The 23,927-nt window shown below is 48.0% G+C and overlaps 1 protein-coding gene across 1 annotated transcript in view; it reads left to right on the forward strand.

The window, feature by feature from the left end:
* LOC111960893 (collagen alpha-1(V) chain-like) overlaps window positions 1-23,927 on the forward strand; it is a 198,533-nt gene that overhangs the window by 122,871 nt on the left and 51,735 nt on the right. Inside the window, exons 22-27 of the mRNA XM_070442065.1 lie at window positions 643-663; window positions 4,200-4,253; window positions 4,935-4,979; window positions 5,080-5,133; window positions 6,055-6,099; window positions 6,595-6,648. Of these exons, the coding sequence (XP_070298166.1) occupies window positions 643-663; window positions 4,200-4,253; window positions 4,935-4,979; window positions 5,080-5,133; window positions 6,055-6,099; window positions 6,595-6,648 (273 nt within the window). The remainder of the gene's footprint in view (window positions 1-642; window positions 664-4,199; window positions 4,254-4,934; window positions 4,980-5,079; window positions 5,134-6,054; window positions 6,100-6,594; window positions 6,649-23,927) is intronic.

Below are 23,927 nucleotides of genomic sequence, written 5' to 3' on the forward strand. Positions count from 1 at the left end.
ATGGTAATACACTTCCGTATCTACAGTACTAGTAATTAAAGCGATCCAGTACTAGCTACAAGGTAAGATAGTTACATCACCAGTTTTCTACAGTAATTATAGACAGATCAGTATTACTATATAATAGGTAAATAAACATCCGTATATCGGTACAATTACATGGTAATAACCATCAGTATCTACAGTCATACGTAATAATCACAGTTCCAGTATTCCAAAATATAGGAAATAACACTTCAGTATCTACTAAGTACATAGTAATAACACATCGCGTATGGTATCTACGTAATAAGGTATAATACACATCCAGTATCTAACAGTAATAACTTTAGATGATAAGAAGGTTATGCTGTTAGATATGAAACTGTGTATGTCTCCACGTTTAACTTCTCTACATCATTTGGACTATGAGAGAAATCTCTCTCTGTTCCAGATATGATGTTTTCTGATACGGAATGATAGTAGCTGTCACCAAAATGACTGCAGCTCTTCTACAGTGTTTATTGAGTCTATCCTTGAGGCACTCTCCCATGTTCACATCCTTTTTCTCTTTGTGTTCATGAGTTATGGTTCATGTATTAAATATACAGCTGTCATGCTATCTGACTGTGTGTGCAATGGTGTAACTGATGGATGGGCCATCCTGGACCCAAAGGAAAATCTGTAAAAGTATGATAACACCCAGTAAGGCTGTTCTGAGACCAGGTGCGAGAGCGGAGTAGTTAGGTGTAACATACTCCACACAACTCATTTGCATCGGAACGTACAGTCACACACGTTCTCTCCATCCCCTACTCTAAACACTATCACACCATTCACTTCATTCCTACTCAAACTATCACACCATTTCCCCCCTTCATTCCCTACTCTAACACTATCACACCATTTTTTCCCCTTTCATCCCTACTCTAACACTATCACACATTTCTACCCCTTCATCCCCTACTCTTAACACGATCCACCATTTCTTCCCCTTCATCCCCTACTACACTATCACAAATTACTACCCCTGTCGATCCACCTACTCTATCACACCATTTTACCCGGGCAATCCCCTACTCTACAACACTTATCACACCATTATTTTCTTCGATTCCCATACTTCTACACTATCACAACCATTTCTGTCCCCTTCACTCCTACTCAACACTATCATACCATTTTTACCCTCACCCCTACTTCTAACCACTATCACCACCATTATTTCCTTCATTCCCTACTCTAACACGATCACACCATTTTTCTTCCCTTATTCCCGCACTCTAACCTATCCACACATTTCTTCCGCCTTCATCCCCTACTCTAACACTACTCACAAGTTCTACCCCTTCATCCCCTACTCTAACGACTATCACACCACTTTTTACCCCTTCATCCCCCACTCTACACTATCACACCATTCTAACCCCTTCATCCCCTACTTAACTATCACACCATTCATACCCTTCACTCCCTCCTACACTCTAACACTATCACACCATTCTACCCGATTTCACCCCTACTCTAACCATCACACATTTCTACCGAACATGCTCATCCCCTAACTCTAACATATCACAATTCACCCCTTCATCCCTACTCTACACTATCCACAATTTCCTACCCTCATCCCCTACTCTAACACGTATCCACACCATTTCTTACCCTTCATCCCCTACTCTAACCCACTATCACACCATTTCTACCCTTCATTCCCTACGCTAACACGATCACACCATTTCTTACCCTTCAACCCCCTACTCTGAACCACGAGTCACACCATTTTTTACCCCTTCGATCCCCTACTCTATACACTACACACCATTTCTACCCCTTCATCCCTACAGTAACACTTCACACCATTTCCTCCCCTTCATCCCCTAGCTCTAACACTATACCCACCATCTACCGCTTCATCCTACTCTAACAACTATCACACCATTTCTACCCCTTCATCCCCCTACTCTAACACTTATTCACACATTTCTACCCCTCATCCCCTACTTCTAACACTTCAGCACACCATTTCTTACCCTTCATCCCCTTCACTCTATCACACCCATTTCTCCCGCTCATCCCCTTACTCTAAAGCACTCAATCCACACCATTATTTGTCCTTCATTCGCCTACTCTAACACTTATCACACCCATTTCTTCCCCTTCACTCCCTTACCTCTAACACCTATCACACCATTGCTTCCCCTTATCCCCTTACTCTAACACTCATCACACCATGCTTCTACGCCCTTCATCCCCTACTCGAACCACTATCACACCAAGGTTATGGTTCTACTCCTTCATCCAACCTGACGCTTAAAACTTAGACACTATCACAACCATTTTTCTACCCCCCTTCATCCCCTACTCTTAACACTATCACACCATTTCTAGCCCTTCTTCCCACCTCTCTCTACTCTAACACTATCACACCATTTTCTACCCTTCTAGCAATCCCCTAATCTAACTATACTATCACACCATTTTAATCTACCCCTATGGGTCAATCCCAAAACGTACTCTTAAACACAATTGTATCACAACCATATTCTACCCCTTCATCCCCTACTCTAACACGCACTCACACCAATTTCTACCCCATTCATCGCCAGCCTTACATCCTTAACAACTATCACCACCATGTCTAGCCCTTCATCCCTCTACTAGGTCTAACACTTAAGATTTCCTTATAGTAGAAGTAGTCAGCACCATTTCTATCCCCTATCATCCCCATACATTCTAAACGCACTATCACTACCAATTTTCTACCCCTTCATCCCTACAATCTAACACTATCACACCACATTCCTTCATCCCTAACGAACACTTTAACATTTCCCCCTCATCCCTCTAACTACACTATTCAACACCTAATTTTCTACCCCTTATTCTGTCCTACTATCTAAGCACTATCACACTCATTTCATCTACCTGTCATTCCGCTCCACATCTTGTTAAATCATCTATCACACCATTTCTACCCTTCATCCCCTTACTCTAACACCTATCACACCATTTCTACCCTTCATCCTACTCATAACACTATCACACCATTTCACCCCTTCATCCCCTACTCTAAACACTATCACACATTTTCTACCCTTCATCCCCGGTACTCTAAGCACTATCACACCATTTATACCCCTACATTCCCTACTCTACAACTATTCACCACCATTCCTCCCTTCTCCCCTACTCTAACACTATCCACACCTTTCTACCCCTTCATCCCCTACTCTAACACGTATCACACCGCATTCTTACCCCTTCATCGCCCTCTCTAACACTATCACACCATTCTCTACCCCTTCTTCCTACTCTAACACGTATCCACAACATTTATACCCTACATTCCCTACTCTAACACATATCACACCATTTCTACCCCTTCATCCGACCCTACTCTAACACTATCACACCATTTCTACCCCTTCATCCCTCACATTCTAACACTACTCACACCATTCTACCCCTTCATCCCTACTCTAACACTACGACACCATTTATACCCCTACATTCCCTACTCTAACACTATCACACCATTTCTTTCCCTTCGTTCCAGTCTATTTTCCCATCAAATGCACACTACTATCGTTTTAAGACTCATTTACCCACTTCCACACTCACACACTTCCACACTCTGAATGCTCTCTTGCCCTCTAATGAAGACTAGACTGAATGTATTGAGTCCTGTGAGAGCCCAATCCTCCGTGGCGTCTCAGTTATTCCGGGTCCATTTTGTTGGAGCGGTGTGTCCGTAATGAGAGAATGCCTGGCTGGAGCAGACAGTGGCTCCACTGGGAATGCTCCAATTAGAAAGAGAGATGGAAGATCCACAGTCTTTTCCCAGCCGCTACGAACAGGGAACATAATTGATTGTCAATTAACTGGGAAGCGAGGCATTTGCGTTTGAGTTTGAGGTTCAGCAGTTTCTTTCATTAGGAAAGTGAGTGTGTGTGTCTGTGTGTATCTGTGTGTGTGCGTGTGTGTGTGTATTATGTTCCCTCCAGCTAGAAAAGGCTACAAAAACACACTAAGTTATAGCCTGTCTGTGTGTTACAAAGTAATAATGTAGTAATACTGACTCAATCTAAAGTCCCCTCAGTACACTGTATTTCTAGTCTTCTATCTTCTACCGCTTCAATCCACTCTGTCCTATGTACTATGTTATCAGCCCTTGTGTAAGTGTGGATGAATGTAACCACGGTGTTTTCTCTTCATAGGGACCACAAGGAGAACCTGGCCCCAATGGACAGCAAGGGAACCCTGGTGCTCAGGTCAGTGTGATGATATGATCCTTCTTGGGCAGGTTATGAGATTGTGGCCTTCATTTGGTTGGTCATTGTATGGTCATGCCCAATGCCTGCTTTTTACCTGACTGACTTTTCAAAGACAGCTTGAAATGTAGCCTACAGGTTTTGTGCTCTTGTAGGAAGCAGTAACTCCCCATTGCTGACCTATACTTATCTATAACCTGGCTAATAACTCGCTAACTAGCAAAGAATATCAGCAAATGTGCGCACGCGCGGCTCTGTGCTCTGATCTGAACTGATCTGAAAAGCACATTCACTTTCAGGTGATTGAAAGACTGCTCGTGGGCTACCCAGCCAATAGAATTCTACTCCGTTGCACTCTGGCTCTGCCTACAAAAATATCACAGACTCAATCTTGCAAAGTTAAATTTGGTTTGGATTGTTGCATTGAAAAGGAGCTAATATAATGTTGATTCGATCACAGAAAAAATCTATATGGTGCACTTGCGTCTCGGCATAACATTTCTTCTGCATGACTATCCTGGAGCGAGTGTGCGGCCGCGCAGCGTAGAGGGAACATTGGTCATGCCCACTATGACACGTTGATCTTAGTCCATTGGTTGGATTATCTGTCACTCTTGGACGTTCCTGTTTCATCCCTGAATTAATTTATACTGACAATGTCCTTCCTCTCTCTCTTTACAGGGACTTCCAGGTCCTCAGGGAGCCATCGGGTCCCCAGGAGAGAAGGTACGGGCCCTGGCCACTCAAAAACATACCTATATGATGTGATGTGAGCAGTGTTGTTGATGTGAGTCTGTTGTCTTCTCTGTTCTATCTCTCTCCTCAGGGGCCTACCGGAAAACCAGGACTGTCAGGAATTCCAGGTGCTGACGGACCCCCGGTAAGTGTGTACTAACAAAGAAACACAGTCCCGATCACACACACTCCCCACCTTTTCCCAGAGAGTACCTGTGCTATCGGCAGGTGGGCCTTGGAAGATGGCAGGTGGCGGGTGAGAGAGAGAGAGAGAATGGAAGAGAGAGATAGCCAGATAAGAGCAGCGTCTGTCACTGTATTCCCCATGATTCTCTAATGGATTTGATATGCATGTGAGTGGTATTACCACATTGGTATTACCACTCTCTCCTTTCATCTCCCTTCTTCTCTCTTCTTCTAGTATCTGCCTCTTAGTCTCCATACACCCCTCTCTCTCCCTCTCTCTCCCTCTTCTCTGAAAGCCTGTCATTGGATAGTTATGCCACTCTCTTCCCTCTTTCTCCTGTCGACTATTTTTTGAGGATCCATCCATCCATCTATCCCTCCATCCATACATCCCTCTCTTTCTCTCCCCTTTCTGAAACCCTATCAGTGGACATTGCACAGCTCTCTTATCTCAAGGGATCACAATCAACTTACCTCAACCCTTTTTTACTCACATTCTAATTAGTTTGTGTGTTTGTTGTGGGTGTGTGTGTGTGTCGGGTGTGGTGTGGCTGTGAGTGTGTTTGTGTGTGTGTGTGTGTGATGTGTGTGTGTGTGTGTGTGCGTGTGTGTGTTGGTGTGTGTGTGTCGTGTGTGTGCGTGCGTTGGTGTGTTCTTCAGGAGTATTGTGAGACCGGAAACCTTCTCTTTTAAGGAGGTGTCTACAGTGTAGACCATAGTGCTGTATACGCTGGGCATTAAGGAGAAATCCCAAAATGGTCGTTTTTCACTATCCTATATCCTGGGATGGTTTTTCAGTTAATAATAGGCGAGAGTGGTGTATACTTTATGATCTAGTGCTAATTATCAGGACACATTAATGTTTGCTGTTTGAATTCAGGGGTACCTGGGCAAGCGAAGGACCAACGGAGAGAAGGAGATTTGGGTAAGTTTCTCCTCTCTTTATTGGGGTGATTATGTTTTTTCACGGATCTGTTATCAGGATCTTTTGACTTTACTTTTAGTTCTTGCTCTTTTTGTTCTCTTTTCTCTCTCTTCTGTATTCTCTGTATTCTTGTATTCCCTTTTCTCTCTCTTCTCTCTCTCTCTCTCTCTCTTCTCTCTCTCTCTGTGTATCTCTGTATCTTTCTTCTCTCTCTTCTTTCTCTTCTTTTCTCTTCCTCTCTTCCTCGTTTACTCACTGCTCTCTCTCTCACTTCACTGTCCTTTCTTCTCTGCTCTCTTCTCTCTCTCCCTCTTCTTGTCAATCTCACTCTCTCCACTAATTCTCTTCTCTTGTATCTTCTCTCTTCTTCCCTCACTCTTTCTCACTCACTGTATTTGTCTCTCTCATTCTTCAGACGAATTTGCCGATTTAATTTAAATTAATATAAATGACTCTCTGTTACAAGCATCTCTCCACGCATTTATCTTCCTCCAGGGTCCCGCAGGCCCCCAAGGCCCAATCGGTTATCCCGGGCCCCGAGGCGTGAAGGTGAGTTTTACGCCCCAGTCTCATCTGCCGACAGGCCTAATTCACTCCTAATACACTTCCTTTCCTGAAGGTCACATGGTATCAGTGTAACTCTCCCATTGGTCTGGTCTGTCATTAAACGGTCTAATCCTCAGGCCCACTGTCTTTTTGTAAATGCCAATGTAGAACATGGGACTGAAATTTCACTTTGTATGCAGTGAAATGGGCCTAGTTTGCAATTATGACGTTTCATACTGGACCAGACCTATTTTTTCAACAAGTAGGATTTTGGCTGAACAAAACCCATCTGTGACATGCAGATAGATAGTCAATATTATAGTAAATTGTAAACCTGATTTCCCCTAATTACATTATGTTACCAGAAGTACTTAATTAGGCTAATATATACACATGATGCGTGACTAAGCCAAGACAGAGTAGTTAGAGTCTGTTGATTAAGTGTTGATGTTAATCTATGTAAAGCTCACAACTCAGTTGAGAGGCTCTGGGCTGGTGGGTGTAGCCTCAACTCCTCTCTACGACCCTGTGAGTGATCACACTGCCTCTTGATTCTCACTAATGACTAGCTCATTTAAAGCAGAGAAACATGAAGGCTAGAGGACTCACATCAAATGGCCCTTACAGAGAGGGGTTAAGGGGCCAAATAATTATACCACCCACTGACTGTTTGTGTGAGGCTGTTGCATGATTCTGGTTCATGGCTCTTGGTGTGTGCTCTCTAAAACTCTTCCCCTCTGATAGTCTCTGTGTTTTAGAGAGAACAGTCTCTGTGACTGACGCTGGTTTAATGACAGCACAGTCAGTGTACCACAGGTCACCATCAATGCTGCTTCTATACTATGGTGTTCCACCACAGTATAATAGCTTAGAGCTCCTATAGAGATCATATTCACTTTATTTATAGAGCATGAGAATCTGCAAACTTGGTTATCATTCAGCCTTAGTTGAAAGTGTGTTAATATTTTTAGCTTTCAGCTCCAGTTCAGAGTGTTGATACTAATGAAGCCCCAGTTGGTAGTGTCTGGTTGATGATCTATTGCCCTAAAGTGGTGTGCTCCAGACAGACATGTTCACTAACCTGTCTCTCTCTTTCTCCCACTCTCTCTCTCTCTCTCTCTCTCCGCACGGGTTCATGTACCTTACAGTGGCTGTCATCCGCGCTATTAGCTGTCATCAACCGTGCCTGAGGATTCTGCTCTGCTAGGTCGTAGTATAGAAAGTAGATCGACGCAAACGCGCGACTGCAATGGACCACGCTGTCTATTCTAGTAGCCCGTATATACACGCGAGACTCCGCATGAGTGCTGCGCCTCGAGCTCATATTACATTATCAACCAAACTGCTCGCACAAGCCCCATTTAGATGTACTGTGGTGCGATCCCTAACCAATCCCGTTTCAGGCGGGGTGGGAAGGTCGACTGTTCTCGCCCTGCTGACGCTTATACCTCCAGATTGTTGACACATCATTCCTACGATTGCTTTTCAAGTTAGGAGCCACCGTCGGCGCAGTTGTGCTGATGCGCCCTAGCTAATAAAGAACAAGCGCCTAATGTGTTTGATGCATAACGTTGTTGCACCCGATCAATACCTAGCGCATTACCAGCGCGTTCTCCTCCCTCCCTGCTCCCATCCGCATTATTCTCGTCCGGGACGAGCTCCAGGAGCTTGTTCGCCAAAAACTCGACTTTCACCACAACGTCCGCAACTCTTGTATACTTCCAAAACACTCTGAAGTACCCAACCTAAACTGCCAACGCATAGTTCTCGCCCCGTTTGCGGCCACCCTACCATGTACCGACCACCGTCCTGACCCGGTCTAACCACACTAGCCACATATCAACCCTGTCAGGCGACCCTTTCGGCGATCGCCAAGGCTGCGGAGTCAGCGCGGCCTTTAGTACTGTCTTCGACTATTTCCACGCCATTCCCGCTGCCGCAGTGACCCCACGACAGTGCTGAGTAATCCCTGTAGGTTCCGGAGACATATTCTGTATGGGGTCCTCAATACTTGGTCCGATCACTGAAACAATCGCTGCGCCAATCGCTTCCGTCTCATTCCATCCAGCCAAACACGGCTTGTTATGTGATGATAACGCGGTACGTGTCAACACTTAGCTTGTCACCTCGGCCCAGGACCAAGACCTGTCAGTTGTACCAATGTGGGGCATTTCTCCTAACCTCCCCCCTCGCCTACGGAACGCCGTGTCAAGACAACCTGCCTGAACGTAGCGTAAGGTCATTGCATACAAAGCGTAAGATATGCAACGCCCATTAATAAGCCACGCTTACTCATATAACAGGCACTCACACAGACCGAGTCCCCAGTTGATGTGCGACCCTAAGAGACTCGACGCCGAGCAAGAGACACCTGACCTCAACCGCCTTTACGGACTGACACTCTAGTTAACACCCCTAGTTAACCCGCCTCGCGCCTGCAGCGTCAGCTAGCCTCCGGATCGTAATCGGGCGTACCTTTGTCCACAACTCTCTTATCTCCATCTGTACCTAATCCCTAGATCCGGTTCAGTGCCTGTCAGCGATCTAAATCGACTCTAGGAATCACTGCCGCTTCGCGTCTCCTTGGTCGATAGGCCCTGCTCTGGATCGCGTTTCTCTCTGCCGTAACAGGCTACTGTTCAACGAGACCAACTTCTCGCTTACTGACGAATCCCGGACGCAACGCTCCATTTCCTTCTTCGGCAAACACACCCGTTCCTAAAACTACCTACCACATACACTGATCATGCTTCTCTCCAATCCTCTTTTACCTCCCACTTTGCTTGCCCACTCATCCGTCGAGAGTTCGTTATGTGGGAACCGATATTCTTCTTCCCGTCTTACTGCTACGTCCTCCATAGTTCTCAGTCCCCTTACACGCTGAGACCAGTGTGATCTACTATACCTTCCCCTCTGTCTGCCTATCAGCTAGTCTCCAAGTGATCCAAGACGTAACGTTCTTATACCCTCATGTCGTAACCCTTATAATATCACTGATGTATAAGCATGCAATGACGCCTACCACTTAGCGCTCCGTAGCCCCTCCTCTGTCTATCACCAATCGCTCGGCACTAAGTGTACCCCAATGGCCACTACGTTGCCCGTTCGGCCAACGCCACTGCTCATCCTCACTGAGGGGTCCTAACCACTTCCCAGGATCCCCTCACAAACCAACCCCACGACTCCACACGCCGAATCAAGATCACACCCCCACCCCCTCCAACTACCCCTCCCTCCTACGACTCAACGTCTCACCCCGCTGGCTTCACCGTCACCCAGTCATCTACTCCCCTACCACCCCCAGGACCCCATGTCTTCAAACTCACTCCCTCCATAACTACCCGCCCAGTCTTATGTGCACACCCGTTCTCCCTCGTTGCCAGCCCACGCACTTTTCTCTCGTACATCTGCTCATCATCCTCCCGCGGACGCGCACCAAACCGGTTCCAAGCCATAGCACATCAGTACCTAGATCAACCCCAGATACACCACACTCTACACTTCCCACCGCTCACTCACAATTTCCTCTTCATCATTTCTGAAATCGCACACTGCCACACTGGACCGGAATAATACCGTAGTACCCACCAAAAGCCATGCCAGCAATGGAGTCGCGACTCAAAGTCAGCCTAGCTCTACCAGAACAATCGGGACGACTTGCCACTATGCCTTGCGACCCTTAAGGTGCCCATACATTTCCCTCCTCTCCCCATACCTCGAGCCGGTGAGATGTGTTACACGTGTCGAGCCACAAATTTCAACTAAACGCGCCAGAGAACTTGCACAAGTGTGTCTTGGTTCTCACGAAGCGCGACTATCCGCTAAAGTCAACCCCTAATGCCAGAAGCCAGCATCACCGACACCCCGGCCCTCATCTACTATTACGATCGTTGTACACCCGCTCGCCGCGACCTACAATCGGCTAACCCGGATATATCAGACACTCTCAAAATCACCCCTCTTCCTCTGGCGCGTCACTAACCTACATGTCTATCATCTCCAATTTGGACGAAAAATAGAGTACAGAAAGTGGCAGTAACACTCAATAAGATCACACCCAAATTCTTTTGTCAGCTGAGTACTTGCTAGAGCGACTGATACGCGCAATTAAAGCACGTTCTCAGACCGGTCAACTCTATCATCCCCAGGGACCTTCGCGATTAACCCCCTGTACCCTCGTATGACTCGGCATCCTAATTTTGCTCGTGGCGACCAGCGTGTAACCACACCCTTCATAGCACCGCATTCATACACACATCTTCTCCGCCGTTTCGCCAAATCGCTCCCTCTCGCCTCGCGCCACCTCTACGAGCAACCTTCTTCCATATCCGGTCTCTAGAACACTCTTCCCGTCATACTCCCACATAAGTCATCTATCGATTCCACAGAATCCCTCGACTATTCCATCTTGAACCATCACTTCGCACTCACTGCCCACACCTACCTCCAGAACCCAATGCCATCTACGACTTCATCATACCACCATTACATGCGAACCCAGACACTCTCTCCCCACGTCCGCCCACGCCTACACACTATCCCATCTGTCGCCATCCGATATCCTGCGCTCGCCCCTCAGGCGACAGATTGCGCGTACCTGCTATCATGAAATGGATCCCTACCGACCGAATCTTCAACTCCGCTACCTTCACCATTATCCTAGATACATTTCACACCCTATCTTCATGATTTCTAAAATAAAGTCTAGTGCACTCGTAAGTCTTTCCACACCGCAAGACCCACGTATCGCTCCTCACCAGTTCATCATTTGAGCGAGTGTAATTCCCATCAGCTGTTGAACCGCCCCATCGCCCATTCAGTTCGGCCACCCATCGGCATAACCTCATACGACCCGAACTAGTTATCAACCAACTTCTCTCTTCCACTCCTCCTTCGGCATGAGTCCCTTTATTTTCACGCTAGCTAGGATCCGCCTAACGAACAGGATCCCTCATACTTAACCTTATCACCGCAAGGTCCAATCGCCTAGTTCTGCTCGAATTACAATCCTACATCATTGCACAAACGTTGCCTTATTCGCGTCCTCACAACGATCGCGCCTTCATCTCACTCGCGCTGGTCAAGCTCGTCCGTACGCGACTACAAGCCCTCCTACTGAAACTATAACTAATATCACCACCTGGCGAAGCATCAATCATACGTACACAACACGAGGAACCTCTCAGCGCAACCCCAACCGTCGTTATGTCACCGCCCTACCACCGCGCATGCGACTCGACATCATCAATTTATTTAACCACAACATCGCAACACATCTACCAGTCGACGTAATTACTCACCCAATCCCCCCACACGGTCTCTTTCCCCACAACCCATTCCGCCCAGCGAGAGAGCACTACTCTTCCATCATCCATAGCCCGCTTATCCACAGGTGCATATCACCATCATTTACCCGACCTTCACACTGCCACCTTATACCCGAAGTTTACCACCCCACACATCTAACAATCAGCACTGCGCATCACATCCAAACGACCCAACCTCACATACCATCCTTTCAGTTGTCTCGTCACGCTTTCCGCACAATCGCACATTAGCCAACCCAACAAGCCACCGCTCCACACCACCATCACAACCCATACCCCCGCCACCGTCTCTGCTACATCACCCACACCCTCCACATAGACACCAACCCCTTCCTCGCACCACAACACTCCATCGCTGAGCCATCAACCCTTCCTACTCTCACATCCGACGTTTCATCTTCACTATGTCCTGTACTCCTTCCATTATCTAGACACTGCGCGGGCACTGCCATCAGACCGCTAACAGCTACGAGGCGAACGGCGATGGATAAGCACGAGAGTCAGACATCCAGCCAGATCAGCGAGCCGCAAAAGCAGGGACGCTTGTGCCCCAGAGTCGAACACAAACGCTTACACAGGCGCCTGCGCGCTACCCCAAGTGCGGCTTCAGGCTGTGGGACGAGGGCATTTGCGGGAGCCACGGGGTGTGGTTAAAGCAGGTACCCGCCATATTTAAGCACCCGACCCAACCGCCCCACCGACCCGTTGCTTTCTTTCTAATCCCCTGACCCGATTCTCTCCCGGCCCACTACACCCGAAGCAACAACTATCACTCCTGCAATCTCTGACCTCATTGCAACAAACCCCCATCTGTACCCACACCATACCAATCTACCAACCCCGGTGACCACACGACTCACGTCCATCCATGCTCATAAGACACGATCCACCGTCTCAATCCATCCTCCCAGCTTCTCGACTACGCTGTTGTACCCGACAAGTTACCTCCGCCTACATCCCAATAACCGAAACCACATACTCCGTAACTCATAACAAGCGACCCTCATAGCCACCCACATACCCATGCGGCCACGCTGCATCTCCAGGCAGTCCGTGTTTCCAAACTTTCCAGTGTACGGGACAACGTAGTTGAGATATCATCCGGGTGAAAGTGCTCGAGCCTTAGACCCACGCTGCGTGATACTGATTCAGCCCACCAATGCCATCTCGGTAGACGATCACACACACAGGTCCACGCGCAGCGACCCGCAGTCTGCCAATCCCACGTAAAAGCTTACGTCGCTACTAACTCGTCAATGCTTAGCCTCTACAGGTTTCGTAACTGCAAATCGTAGACGACCCGCTCATCTAACATACACCAAATCGAACCCATCCATACCCATTACAATAAAAAACCAAGTACATATCTGAGTCCAAATGATAAGAATCAACACAAAAAAACACACAAAAACAGCAACGGACAGACTACCACACGCACCACAAGTCCAGCGCCTCCCGCGTGAGCACCGATCATCCAAAAACTCCCATGCACCGATCGCACAACGTCCACTGCTCACATCGCCTCACCTCACATCTCGACCTGCCACCACCTGGATGACCCTACTTCAGCCTAACGAATAACTAATCGCCAGACATGACTCCACCTACTCGAATCGACTATCCGATCTTGCGGTCAGCGCCGCCTTACGACCTTCCTCCTCGGCTCCGTCACCACACGACAGCCGCACCACTCCATCCTCATCCAGATACAGTTCCGTCCCACGCTTGCAGACCCGTCCTCCACGGCCCACCTCAGTAATAAATTATATACATCCTGCACAAGCGCTAGCACGCTTACACTTTAACTTCCTCTGTACAGGTGAACGCTGTCGACAGCTAATAGCTACCTAGGTCGGCACGCACAGCGCATGGATGCGCCTGACAAAATCAGCCCGACATACTAAGTTAACCACCCCCGCTCCTCTTGCATAAACAAACAACTACCCGTCGCCTTCATCGCCTCTACCTGCAGCGGGCTCACATCGCTCCCCTATCGATCCCTGAATGATCCACCGCTCCAGGGCCTCTCATTACACTTAAATTCACATATAGTTGCTCAGTAGCATTAACGGGGGTACGGGCCTTTCGCTTGTTAAAAACGAGTATAGATGTTGCTTACATAGTCCTTGCACCCACATCAGGCAGCCGCAGCGAAATAGCATACATCGTGCACCGCTTCAAGGCATCCCATGCCTAATCGTATTTGTACGCCTACATGACCAACCGAGGTTCGGCATTGTGCCTCCCTCAGGATCCATAACGCGCGATCGACAACGCTCCAGTCGGCCTCAGCCTCGTGTCCCCAACTTGCCACGGCCTGACCTCTACGACCGTAGTGCAGTGACCAGCCCGGTACGTCGCTCCACCTGATCAACCGATCCTCGGCATAACCCCCTACGAGCGACGCCAACCTCACACCTCACAACTTAGAACTCCAGCCATGACACATCTCTCAACAATTTACCGTCCCGCGCAAGCGACTGTTCATGTACCCGCGCCAGGCTACCCGTTGCGCTTCTAGTTGCCCCCTGTCACGGCGCGGACGAGCTAAACACCGACAGTACGGACACACCCGTATCATGCCCGCTATACTACGTTCATAACCCGACTCACATATACGGATCGTCTGTCTGTCCTTAATCCCGGCCAGCAACATGCAAGAGGTCCGGAAACACTGGAATTTCGATCTCCAATAAATCTGCCCGGGAAAACCGCCGCATAAACGGCGCTCAGAGCACCAGTTTCAAGTATTACATAATAGTACCCTTCGATATACATCTCAAGCACTCAAGCCTAGCACCACGACCCGACACGCGTGGTATTATTAACCCTGTCACTAGGACTGTTTCGCACTCTCTAAGGACGGAAACAGAAGATTCCTCACAACACTCACTTTGCCCCGGTACGCACTTCACTTGAGCGTCATATGGCTCTTGTTCTCTCTCCATCGATTTACATACAAATAAGCGGCGGTCAGCCTTGGCCTACATCCCTGACAACTACGCCGACTCTTATTCTCCGCCACCCTCCCCGTCTAATATACCGATTTCAAAGACACCCCACACGGATTACCGGCACCGAACGACCCACCGTCACACACTCCCTTTCTGACCAATCACCACTTTGACACTGGTGCACTCACACTGCAACGCTAAGACTCCCAGGTCCTGTCCCCTGCAGACTAACTGGTTTTTCCGGCCCGGCCCCCGACGTTGTATAACAACCTCGTCGAACAATACTCATCCAACCGGACAGACCGGGCACACACGAATCCCCCAGCCATGTCGGGCGCCGCCCGCGACCCGTCGTCCAGTCTCATACCTGCACCTCCACCTGACCTCCCTACGCGCGACGTAGAACTCTAGTCCATAGCTACTCCGCATCGTCTCGGTAGTGAACGTGGCTTATGTCCTTAAGATTGCTTCGCACCCTACATCCTTAACACGTAGCCGATATCGCTACCCCCTAGCAAAGCGCAGCTTCCAGAATCCTCTCGAATAAATAACTTGAGTCCTAAACCCGCCCCAAACGAACGTCCTCTCCGCAGTTTCGACCTCGACCCTCAAGCGTGACGACACTCTCACATTACGGCCACCGCACGTGTGTCACGTCAATTTCAGCTTCTTCGAGGAATATCAATAGCGCCCCTTGTACTCGATCGGCTCATTTGCCATCCCATCGCTCCCGCATTAGGCCACTCTCAACTATAACACACTAGCAAGCCCATCCATCACGTACATTCTACCGTGTAGGTACCCAATACTGCTACGGATCGATCGATACCCACGTCACGGGACCACGGGCCGCCACAACACTGCACAGACTGACATGCTCTCTCCAATTGCATGCCGAATGCGGTCATATACGCATAGAGACTCCATGACCATCCTGACATTATGAATCATAGTCACCCCCCCATGTAATCGCCTGATTTCCAACCCACGCGGCTAGTTAACCTCACAGTCTCTACTTCTCCTGGACCCCGTCAACTCAAAAATCATGGTATTATTAGTCACGCCTTGCCAGTACACATGGTTTCGATCCATGCTTTCGTCCCGTGCGCGTCAGAGGACATCGCGTGTACTCTGGATGCACCCGACTATCACACTGAGCCGGCTCTGCAGTCGCCTGCCTACTCTCACGGGCTGCAACCTTCCGTCCACGGATCAAACCCACCAGTCGCTAATCGCCGACCAATAACCTTTTAAGTTCTGGCTGCGCCTTCGCTGCACGCCTCCATATCGCGCCCCAGGACCACGTCTACCCCGATCCACCCGCTGGAGATCACACCAGTACCGTATCCTTGCCGCTTCTAGTTTCGCAGCTACCAACGCCGTACACGGTCGTAATGTGACATTCAGTTGCCTACGCGCAGCCGACCAACGGAAGCCCCATCCGCAACTCACCCTCGCCTCCCAGACTACCAACCTTTAAACGGCCCAGCATAGTGTGCGATGGCCCATGACCGATACGTCCCTTGTCCGTAGTCTCCATACGAATCATACTGCACAGGGCCCCGGCACTCGAATCAGGAGCCATCGGTCCAACAGCCCGCCCTACGCCGATTACGTGCATGCACATCGGTAAAATAATACATAACGCGCACCAAACTATGAACAGCTAGTACAAGGGAACCACAACTTCGCGATCACCCCCTGGAAAGGCTTATCCCTCAACGCGACTAGCTCGTATACGCACAACCTATCGACTCTAAGAATACCGCACATGCACGCGAGCCCGTTCGAAACGTGGAGCGACAGACTGCACCCCCCGCCCTACTGCCTCCATGTACTATAGACGCCATATCTCCCAGAACACGCGCTTGCTGACGGCCCCGTCAGGAGCACCCGAATCCAGCCTCACCACGCGCGGCCGGCCTGCGTGATTCTGTGAAATTCAGGCCGCCCAAATGCATCAGCAGCGCGGACGCCGCCACCCGGCATGCTCCGACCCGACATCTATTCATACACCTTCCCGCCACGACTTAACGTCCACCACCTCCTTCCCCCAATCCTCTTTCCAAACCTCCATCCCAGCCACGAACGTACCCACCACCTACCTCTCACCCGCGTCTGTCTCACAACCGGACTCCACCACTCTACTAACCCAACTACTCAGTAAGCGTCCACCCAGTTTCCACGCCCACCCCCCATCCACACTAACTCTACCTCCATCTGCCGCCCATCTCCACATCCTACCACTCCCGACCTCTCCCACCCCGCAACCCCACCCTCCAAAATCCACCTCGCCTCACATCCGCTCGGCAAGCACCTGCTCCTGAATCTGACAACACTACACAACGACGAATTACAACGCTCACTCTCAACACCTCTTGCCGCTCACCCCCCTGATCGATTCTACGCGAACCGCACAACAAAGTTCCAGCCACAAGGAAACGCGATCGGTCTGATATTGTGGTCATGGTATAAAATTCCGAGCAAATGAGTATGGAGATAGTTTAGCCGTGTATTGTGTTAAAGTAACCAGTAAGACACCACACGCACTAATAGTAATTTTGTGGTAGTTATCGGGTCGACAAGGTCAGTTCTACAGTCCCAGCCCGTCCTTACTACAGGCAAAACCGTAGATAACCAGCTAGTGTCTGTAAGTTGTCGGAACAACGCGCGACGACACGATGTGCACAAAACACGACACCAGCTCCCAAAACTTCTATCCAGCTCACACTCACACATCACACTCATGTAAAAAGCTCAAGTCTAAAGCAGACTCTCTCCTCTCCTAACACGCACACTACACAAGCTGTCTCTGACAGTCTCATTCATAGCATGTTGCCAACACACAACTCAGTACGCATGGCAACACCAACTCATACAGCATGCAACACTCCACTCTCGATAAGCATGCGTGCAACACACAGCTCAAAGCATGCCAACACACATCATCCTATTGCGCCAAAGAGTCATGGCGAGCATCTCCACCCATTTTCTTTTAAAAGCTAGTGGTCACTACATGCTTCATTTTTAACCAGTCAAATATGCGAGAGTGCCCACAGGACAACTCCATTGACGATAAAGCACTGCCAACACAGATCTATGCTTCTATATAGCAGCCAATTGAACCGCAACACAGGCTCACCTTTCAGTAATGCAAGTGCAACACTCATTTCGAATGACATGGCGAACATGCTTTCATATATCCAAAAGCACCATACAACCCACTCATTCATAAGCATGCAACACTAAACAATTCAAGATTAAGGCATGTCCAACACTCATTCATAAGTGCAACACACGGGAGAACATTAAGATATTCCGTCCTCAAATAGAGCTGGGCGAAGCGACTGCTGCCATCCCTACTGTCCAGCCTCCGCCAATAGCATACAGGGCACACATTCAACATCTGCGTCTTCGTCTCTTCCTCCCTACGCTCCCAATCCTCCCTCTCTTTACCCCCTCATCTCGAAGATACCCATCCATACTCTCCGTGCTCTAGTTCACAGATGGCTGCGAATACAACACCCCAGAGGCAAGACAGACAGAAAGCCCCATCTGTCTTTTTCTCATCTCTACCCCTTTTTGAAAGTTTAAGCTCCTCAGAGAATCTGCCTCTCCTCTACTCCCTCTATCTGGTCTCACTCCACACTTCCCCTCTAATTAAGAATGGTAGTGACCCAGATGGAGCCTGTCGAGAGAAGTCTGAGTCCGTGATATGTGTGATATGAATTGAACCCGTTGTTGAGACACCGCACGCATATGAGGGACTGTCACCTCACCTGCTTGAGGAGGCTTTTTAACCCGTGACTTGAAGCAGTCAGAGAACTAAAATCATACCTAGGACAGATGCGAAGTCCACTTTGAAGAAGAGATTCTATTTCTGGGGCTCACGACATTGACAGTTGTTATACTGTCCTGATAGAACTGGATAAAGCGTTGCTTTGAAGAGGATCAACTTTCGAGAGAGAAAGAGTGGAAAAGATGTATTGAAGAAGGACATTTGAACTGAAGGAAGGTTGAGCAAGTGGTAACCAGCAGGAGAGGAGTGTGTTTGAGAGAGAGTCAGCTTGAGAGATGCAGATCGCAATCATTAGAAGAGCCAGGACCAAGGGCTTGTGCCGAGTGAAAGCGAGTCGTGCCGGCATGAGGATTGTATTGAAGAGTGGATTGAAGACAGAAGCGGCGATCAAAAAAGCACTTGGGCACACGAGGTGGGGTGCAGTCTTGATTGGAAGAGATGAATACTCGGCTGCAGCACATGGATTGTTAGCCTATCGATGGCGGCTATAGAAGAGAGAAGGAAATCGTTTGTTATAGACCCTTGACGTGTCTTGAAGGGTGTTGCCAACTCATGACCAGCTCTGAAACCAGAGAAGAGAGTGTCTAGCTTCAAGTGAAGCGGAGGAAGTGGGATTGAGTAGCGTGGTCGCGATTCGGTACATGTTGAGAGGATGGTCGCACTTGACGGAGACAAGGTTATATCTGTTTGTGACTTGGCTTTCGAAATGAAGAGACGCGTAGAAGAAGCAGGTAGGATTAGATATAGTGGCGTCTTTGGTAGAGCAGTATGTAGGCATTGTGAATGTCAAAACGAGAAGATAAAAGATGTCCCCCCTTTGTAAGGAGGAAGGCGAGGGTGATTAACGCGGCAGTTTTAGCTTTCCATAGATTTTCTTAAGAGGGGCGAATCTCAGACCGACACGAGGACAATACTGAAGAGGGTTGAATGATGGGCTGAGAGAGTGAAAAGGTTAGGTGACGGAGGTTGCTTGTTGAAAGAAGGCATTGAGGGCTGGAGAGATAAGGCCAGGCGAAGTAGTCAGGCAGATGTATTGAAAAGATACGTCTTTACGCGCACAAAAATAAGTGTGCCATGCCAGGAGACAACTATACAGGTAGCCCGCGATGCCTCGACTCTTACATGGTCCAACTCTCGCTTTGCCACCGCAGGTGTCTCTTGTCTGTCTGTGTATTAAACCCATCAGAACGTGACTGTATTGGGCAGAAAGAGAACATGGAAGCGGAGACTCGATTGACGAGTACAGTCAGACGGCCGGCCGTCAGTGCCCACCTGAGCACTGTCTGTCCGAGAAGGAGCCACAGAACGGGCATCTACGTGTCAGGGAGCCAGTTGAAAGCCTGGGCTCATGGCTCCATGAGCCGTAGACAAAATTGAGGCTATTCAAGCTGATTATTCTCATTGAGTATAAATGCGTTGAGACATTACGGAGGATTGTACTGAGGGGAGGACAAGGGCGTGACTCAGTGTTTACCTTCTTAAAGAGGCGGTCTGGAAGCTGGGAAGAGGTCGTTTTGCTCATATTCCATGACTTACCTGGATAACTCGGAGATGCAGTGTCCGCAGGCACTTTTGTTTTCTGATTGAGTGTTGAGAGTGAGGTTGGGCACAAGTTGAGGCAAGAAGCAAAATTTAGTAAGCTGAGAAAAGCTAGACCTGGGCTGGAGTTATGGTTCCTAATCGTGCTCTGTGCTTTAACTAAAACTGTGTGAGTTTCTCGGCTTCCCTCAGCACAAATTGATTGCACTAGTCAGACTGGGGACTTATCAAGATTCTTAAGCCAGTGCCACGCCACGAAGGATCGTGTTTTTGTGTGGTTTGAATGTGGTCGAGAAGAGGGACACTTGAATTCGGAAAGAAAGGCTAGTTCAGCGAAGAAACCGAAGGGCTATTGCCTATATCTTTTCTGGTTCTAAATTATTGAAATAGGGCTATAGTAGGCGTTTTATCAAATTGTTGTGCGAGAGAAGAGGGCAGCATTTTTGTTATCAAAGAAAAAATGTCCAGCCCGATGCGCGTTCTACCTGACCGAGGGATGTAGCATCACATTATCCCTTTCGACTAGTATACCTCTCTGAGACCAGAATTCCGGATTAGAGACAATGAGGCTCTCGCTTACATTGAGAGAGTAGTTTCAAGGTGAACAGTATTGAACGTAGTTTGATGAGTGCTGTCGGAGGATCTGGGTTTGTTTTTGTACGCGACCGCGATTACCGGGGTTTTAAGAAAGACATTTCGAAGCAGAGGGCAAAAAAATGAGGCTAAGAGTGCATCCCGCCTGAATCCTTTGGTTGAGAATATTGGAGCCAGTCGTGCAAGAGATAGGTGCTCAATTCTTGGCGCGGCCACATTTTATCGTTAGTGAGCATGACTACTAAAACTGAGCAGACCGTAATGATGGAGCGCGACCATTCGTTTGTTGAACCCCGATGTATTACCGGAGATTGGTAGCATGAGAAGATGGTCTAGAGTCGAGTGGTTTTTTGAAAGCGAACTGCGCGGTCTATTGAACCAAAAAGTTCGTGATGTAGTGTTTATTATCTTTTTGAAAGAATGATTTGTGGGTGACCATTAGGCTGAGATAAGTAGTGTGGATGAGGGGCATCAAGCCCTTGTGCTTATTGTTTGAAAGATGGGGCGCCGGTCCATTGGAGACGAGAAAGGGCGTAGGGGTGGTGAAGAGGCAGTGGGACATTTGAAGGAGAAACAATTGTGATGTGCGCAGATACAATCCATTTCAGATGAAGAGGTGGGGACTATTGAGAAAGAGGCTGGAAGAGTGTTTCATTGAGAGAAATCTCACACTACAAACGCACTAATGTACGCACACACAAACAGCAAAACACATCGCCTCCACTTCTGCCAGAGGTATAACATGGTCAAACAAAGTCAACAGTACAGTCAGTGGCTCATTCTCTCCAGGTTACACAATTAATAGCCCCAGTGTCCAAGAATCAAACTCCAACAATAAGGCCACATTCAAGCATAATTCCATAATGAACTCCAGAAGGAGTGAGCAGGGCGGAGGGTCTCGATATGCAGCAGAGGCGCGCGAACGGGGCGCCAGACAGGACACGTTGAGGGGAGGAAACATCTCTAAATAATATCTATAAAGACAGTTCGAGATATTTCCATGTTTAGTTAAAATACGAATAGCATTCAAAGGATTCAATTGCTCTTTGGACACCCAGGTGGAACCAGGAGGGCTGTGAGGATCACGATCAACTACTCCGGACTGCATAGCTTGCGCATGCAAATACATCTTTATGACAACTTATCTAGGACCCAACGTCTTTGCATTTGCAAAGTTCAAACGTTTTAGGCCAATGTACTCCCTCTATCGATAAGCCTATCACAAAGGCACACTAACTCAGCTACAGATAATTGAAGATTAGATGACAAACCATCGGACCGCAACTCATCTACTTTGGCCTCTTCCTACCGTCTTGTCCTGAAAATCTTGAATTGGGGAGTGATAATGTCTTGATAACATTTTTGTTTAGAATTATAGAGTGTTCTTTTCAAGTCCTCAGGCTCATGAGCAGCACCGAACTGGCAAAAACGATCCCAATACCTGGCATCGGTTGGCAGTGAGTGGTGAGAGCATCAGGCATTTGACAACAACAAACAAATCGTCAAGCAAACAAACAAACTTAAGAGAAGGAAATGCTAATCGTTATACTCACCCTGCACCCTGTTCCTATTATTATAACTCACTCGTCTGACTAGGCCAGAAGCCAAGGGGCAATCCATCATTTTATCCTCCCTTGAGAAAAATATCATCCAAAAGAGTGAAGAGAGCAAGCAAAGGCTGCGAGGGGGAGAAAGGAAAAAAATAGGGTGAGTTGTGAGCTAGTTAACTGAGGACCTGGAAATTCTCAACTCTACATCACAGGAGGATCCAATTCAATTGAGTCGAGTAGGATTAAGGGTACCGGAGGACCAGTTAAGAGAAAAGAGCCCTAATAATTCCGCCGCCGTCAACAAATTGTCGTTGCACTCTACCGACGAACTACTAGACACCTCATATATATACACATAACACATTTCACATCATCTGCACATAGCACACCACAGCCTCTAACATTTCCATCCTTTTGGCCACTTATTTCATCTTGACCATACGGAAACCCCTTCGCTAGATCCTATCAATTGTGTTATATGACCTATTCTCCAGATCAATAGTTTATCACTTTAGGCTAGCCACCTATTGGATCCTATTGTTTTCTTTTGATATCTTTATTCTAATTCGATGGTCAATACTATCGGCCAACCGCGTTGTGTTGTTGAGTACCATATCGTCGCTGTCCTGAACTCATCACCGAATCCATCATCGCCTCATTTTCACCGGAATATCCTCCTTTATCCTTTTATTTATCAACTATTTTCATCCGTCTATCATTATCTCAGCATCACCACAGGCACTCAGGCCGACCACATGTTATATGACCCACGTCAAGCTAGGAAGAATCAGACACACACCACACACCACCCCAACAAACTACACCCCGCACAATCAGACATCTAACTTGTACAAATAATCCTTACCTTTGTGCACGCCTTAGCACTACCTACTCACGCCTCGCGACACGTCGGCTCGCCTGAGACAGAGACAGGCCTGACATGGTCTCAATTGGAATCCAACCTGTGGCGGTTAAATAAAGCGTGAACATAAATCTCTAAATAAATAAATAAATCAAACAGTGAACAGCAGACCGAGTATAAAAGGGAATGTTGCATTCCCGAGAGCACAGAGGGCGAGAGAGCACGAGTTGAAGAGCGGCAAGGATTTTTAGAGAAATAGCCCTTAAAAGAATACAGTTATCAGACAACTATCAGGAATTGAAGGAGAAAAACGAGGATGAGAGGATTACACCAGAGAACTGGAGAGAGAGAACAAGATCGGAGGTCAATTAACCCCCTAGGTAAGCATAATGATGAGCGAGAGGACTGGGTGAATGGATGAGGAGAGAATAAAGTGATGAGAGGAGAGAAAGACGGAAATAAGTTGTCATTCTAGAAAGAAAACGATACCATTGATTGATGGATGAGAGAAAAAACCGAGAACAGAGAGAGGAAGATGAAGAGGAATGAGATCTGAATGCAGGAGAAATAATGAGAAGAGTGGAGAGGAGAGAGACGGAGGAAGAGAGAGAGAGAGAGAAGAGAAGAGCAGAGAGAAGAAGAGGAAGAGAAGGAGAG

Source organism: Salvelinus sp. IW2-2015, linkage group LG4q.1:29 (assembly GCF_002910315.2).
Source record: "Salvelinus sp. IW2-2015 linkage group LG4q.1:29, ASM291031v2, whole genome shotgun sequence".
NCBI lineage: Eukaryota > Metazoa > Chordata > Actinopteri > Salmoniformes > Salmonidae > Salvelinus > Salvelinus sp. IW2-2015.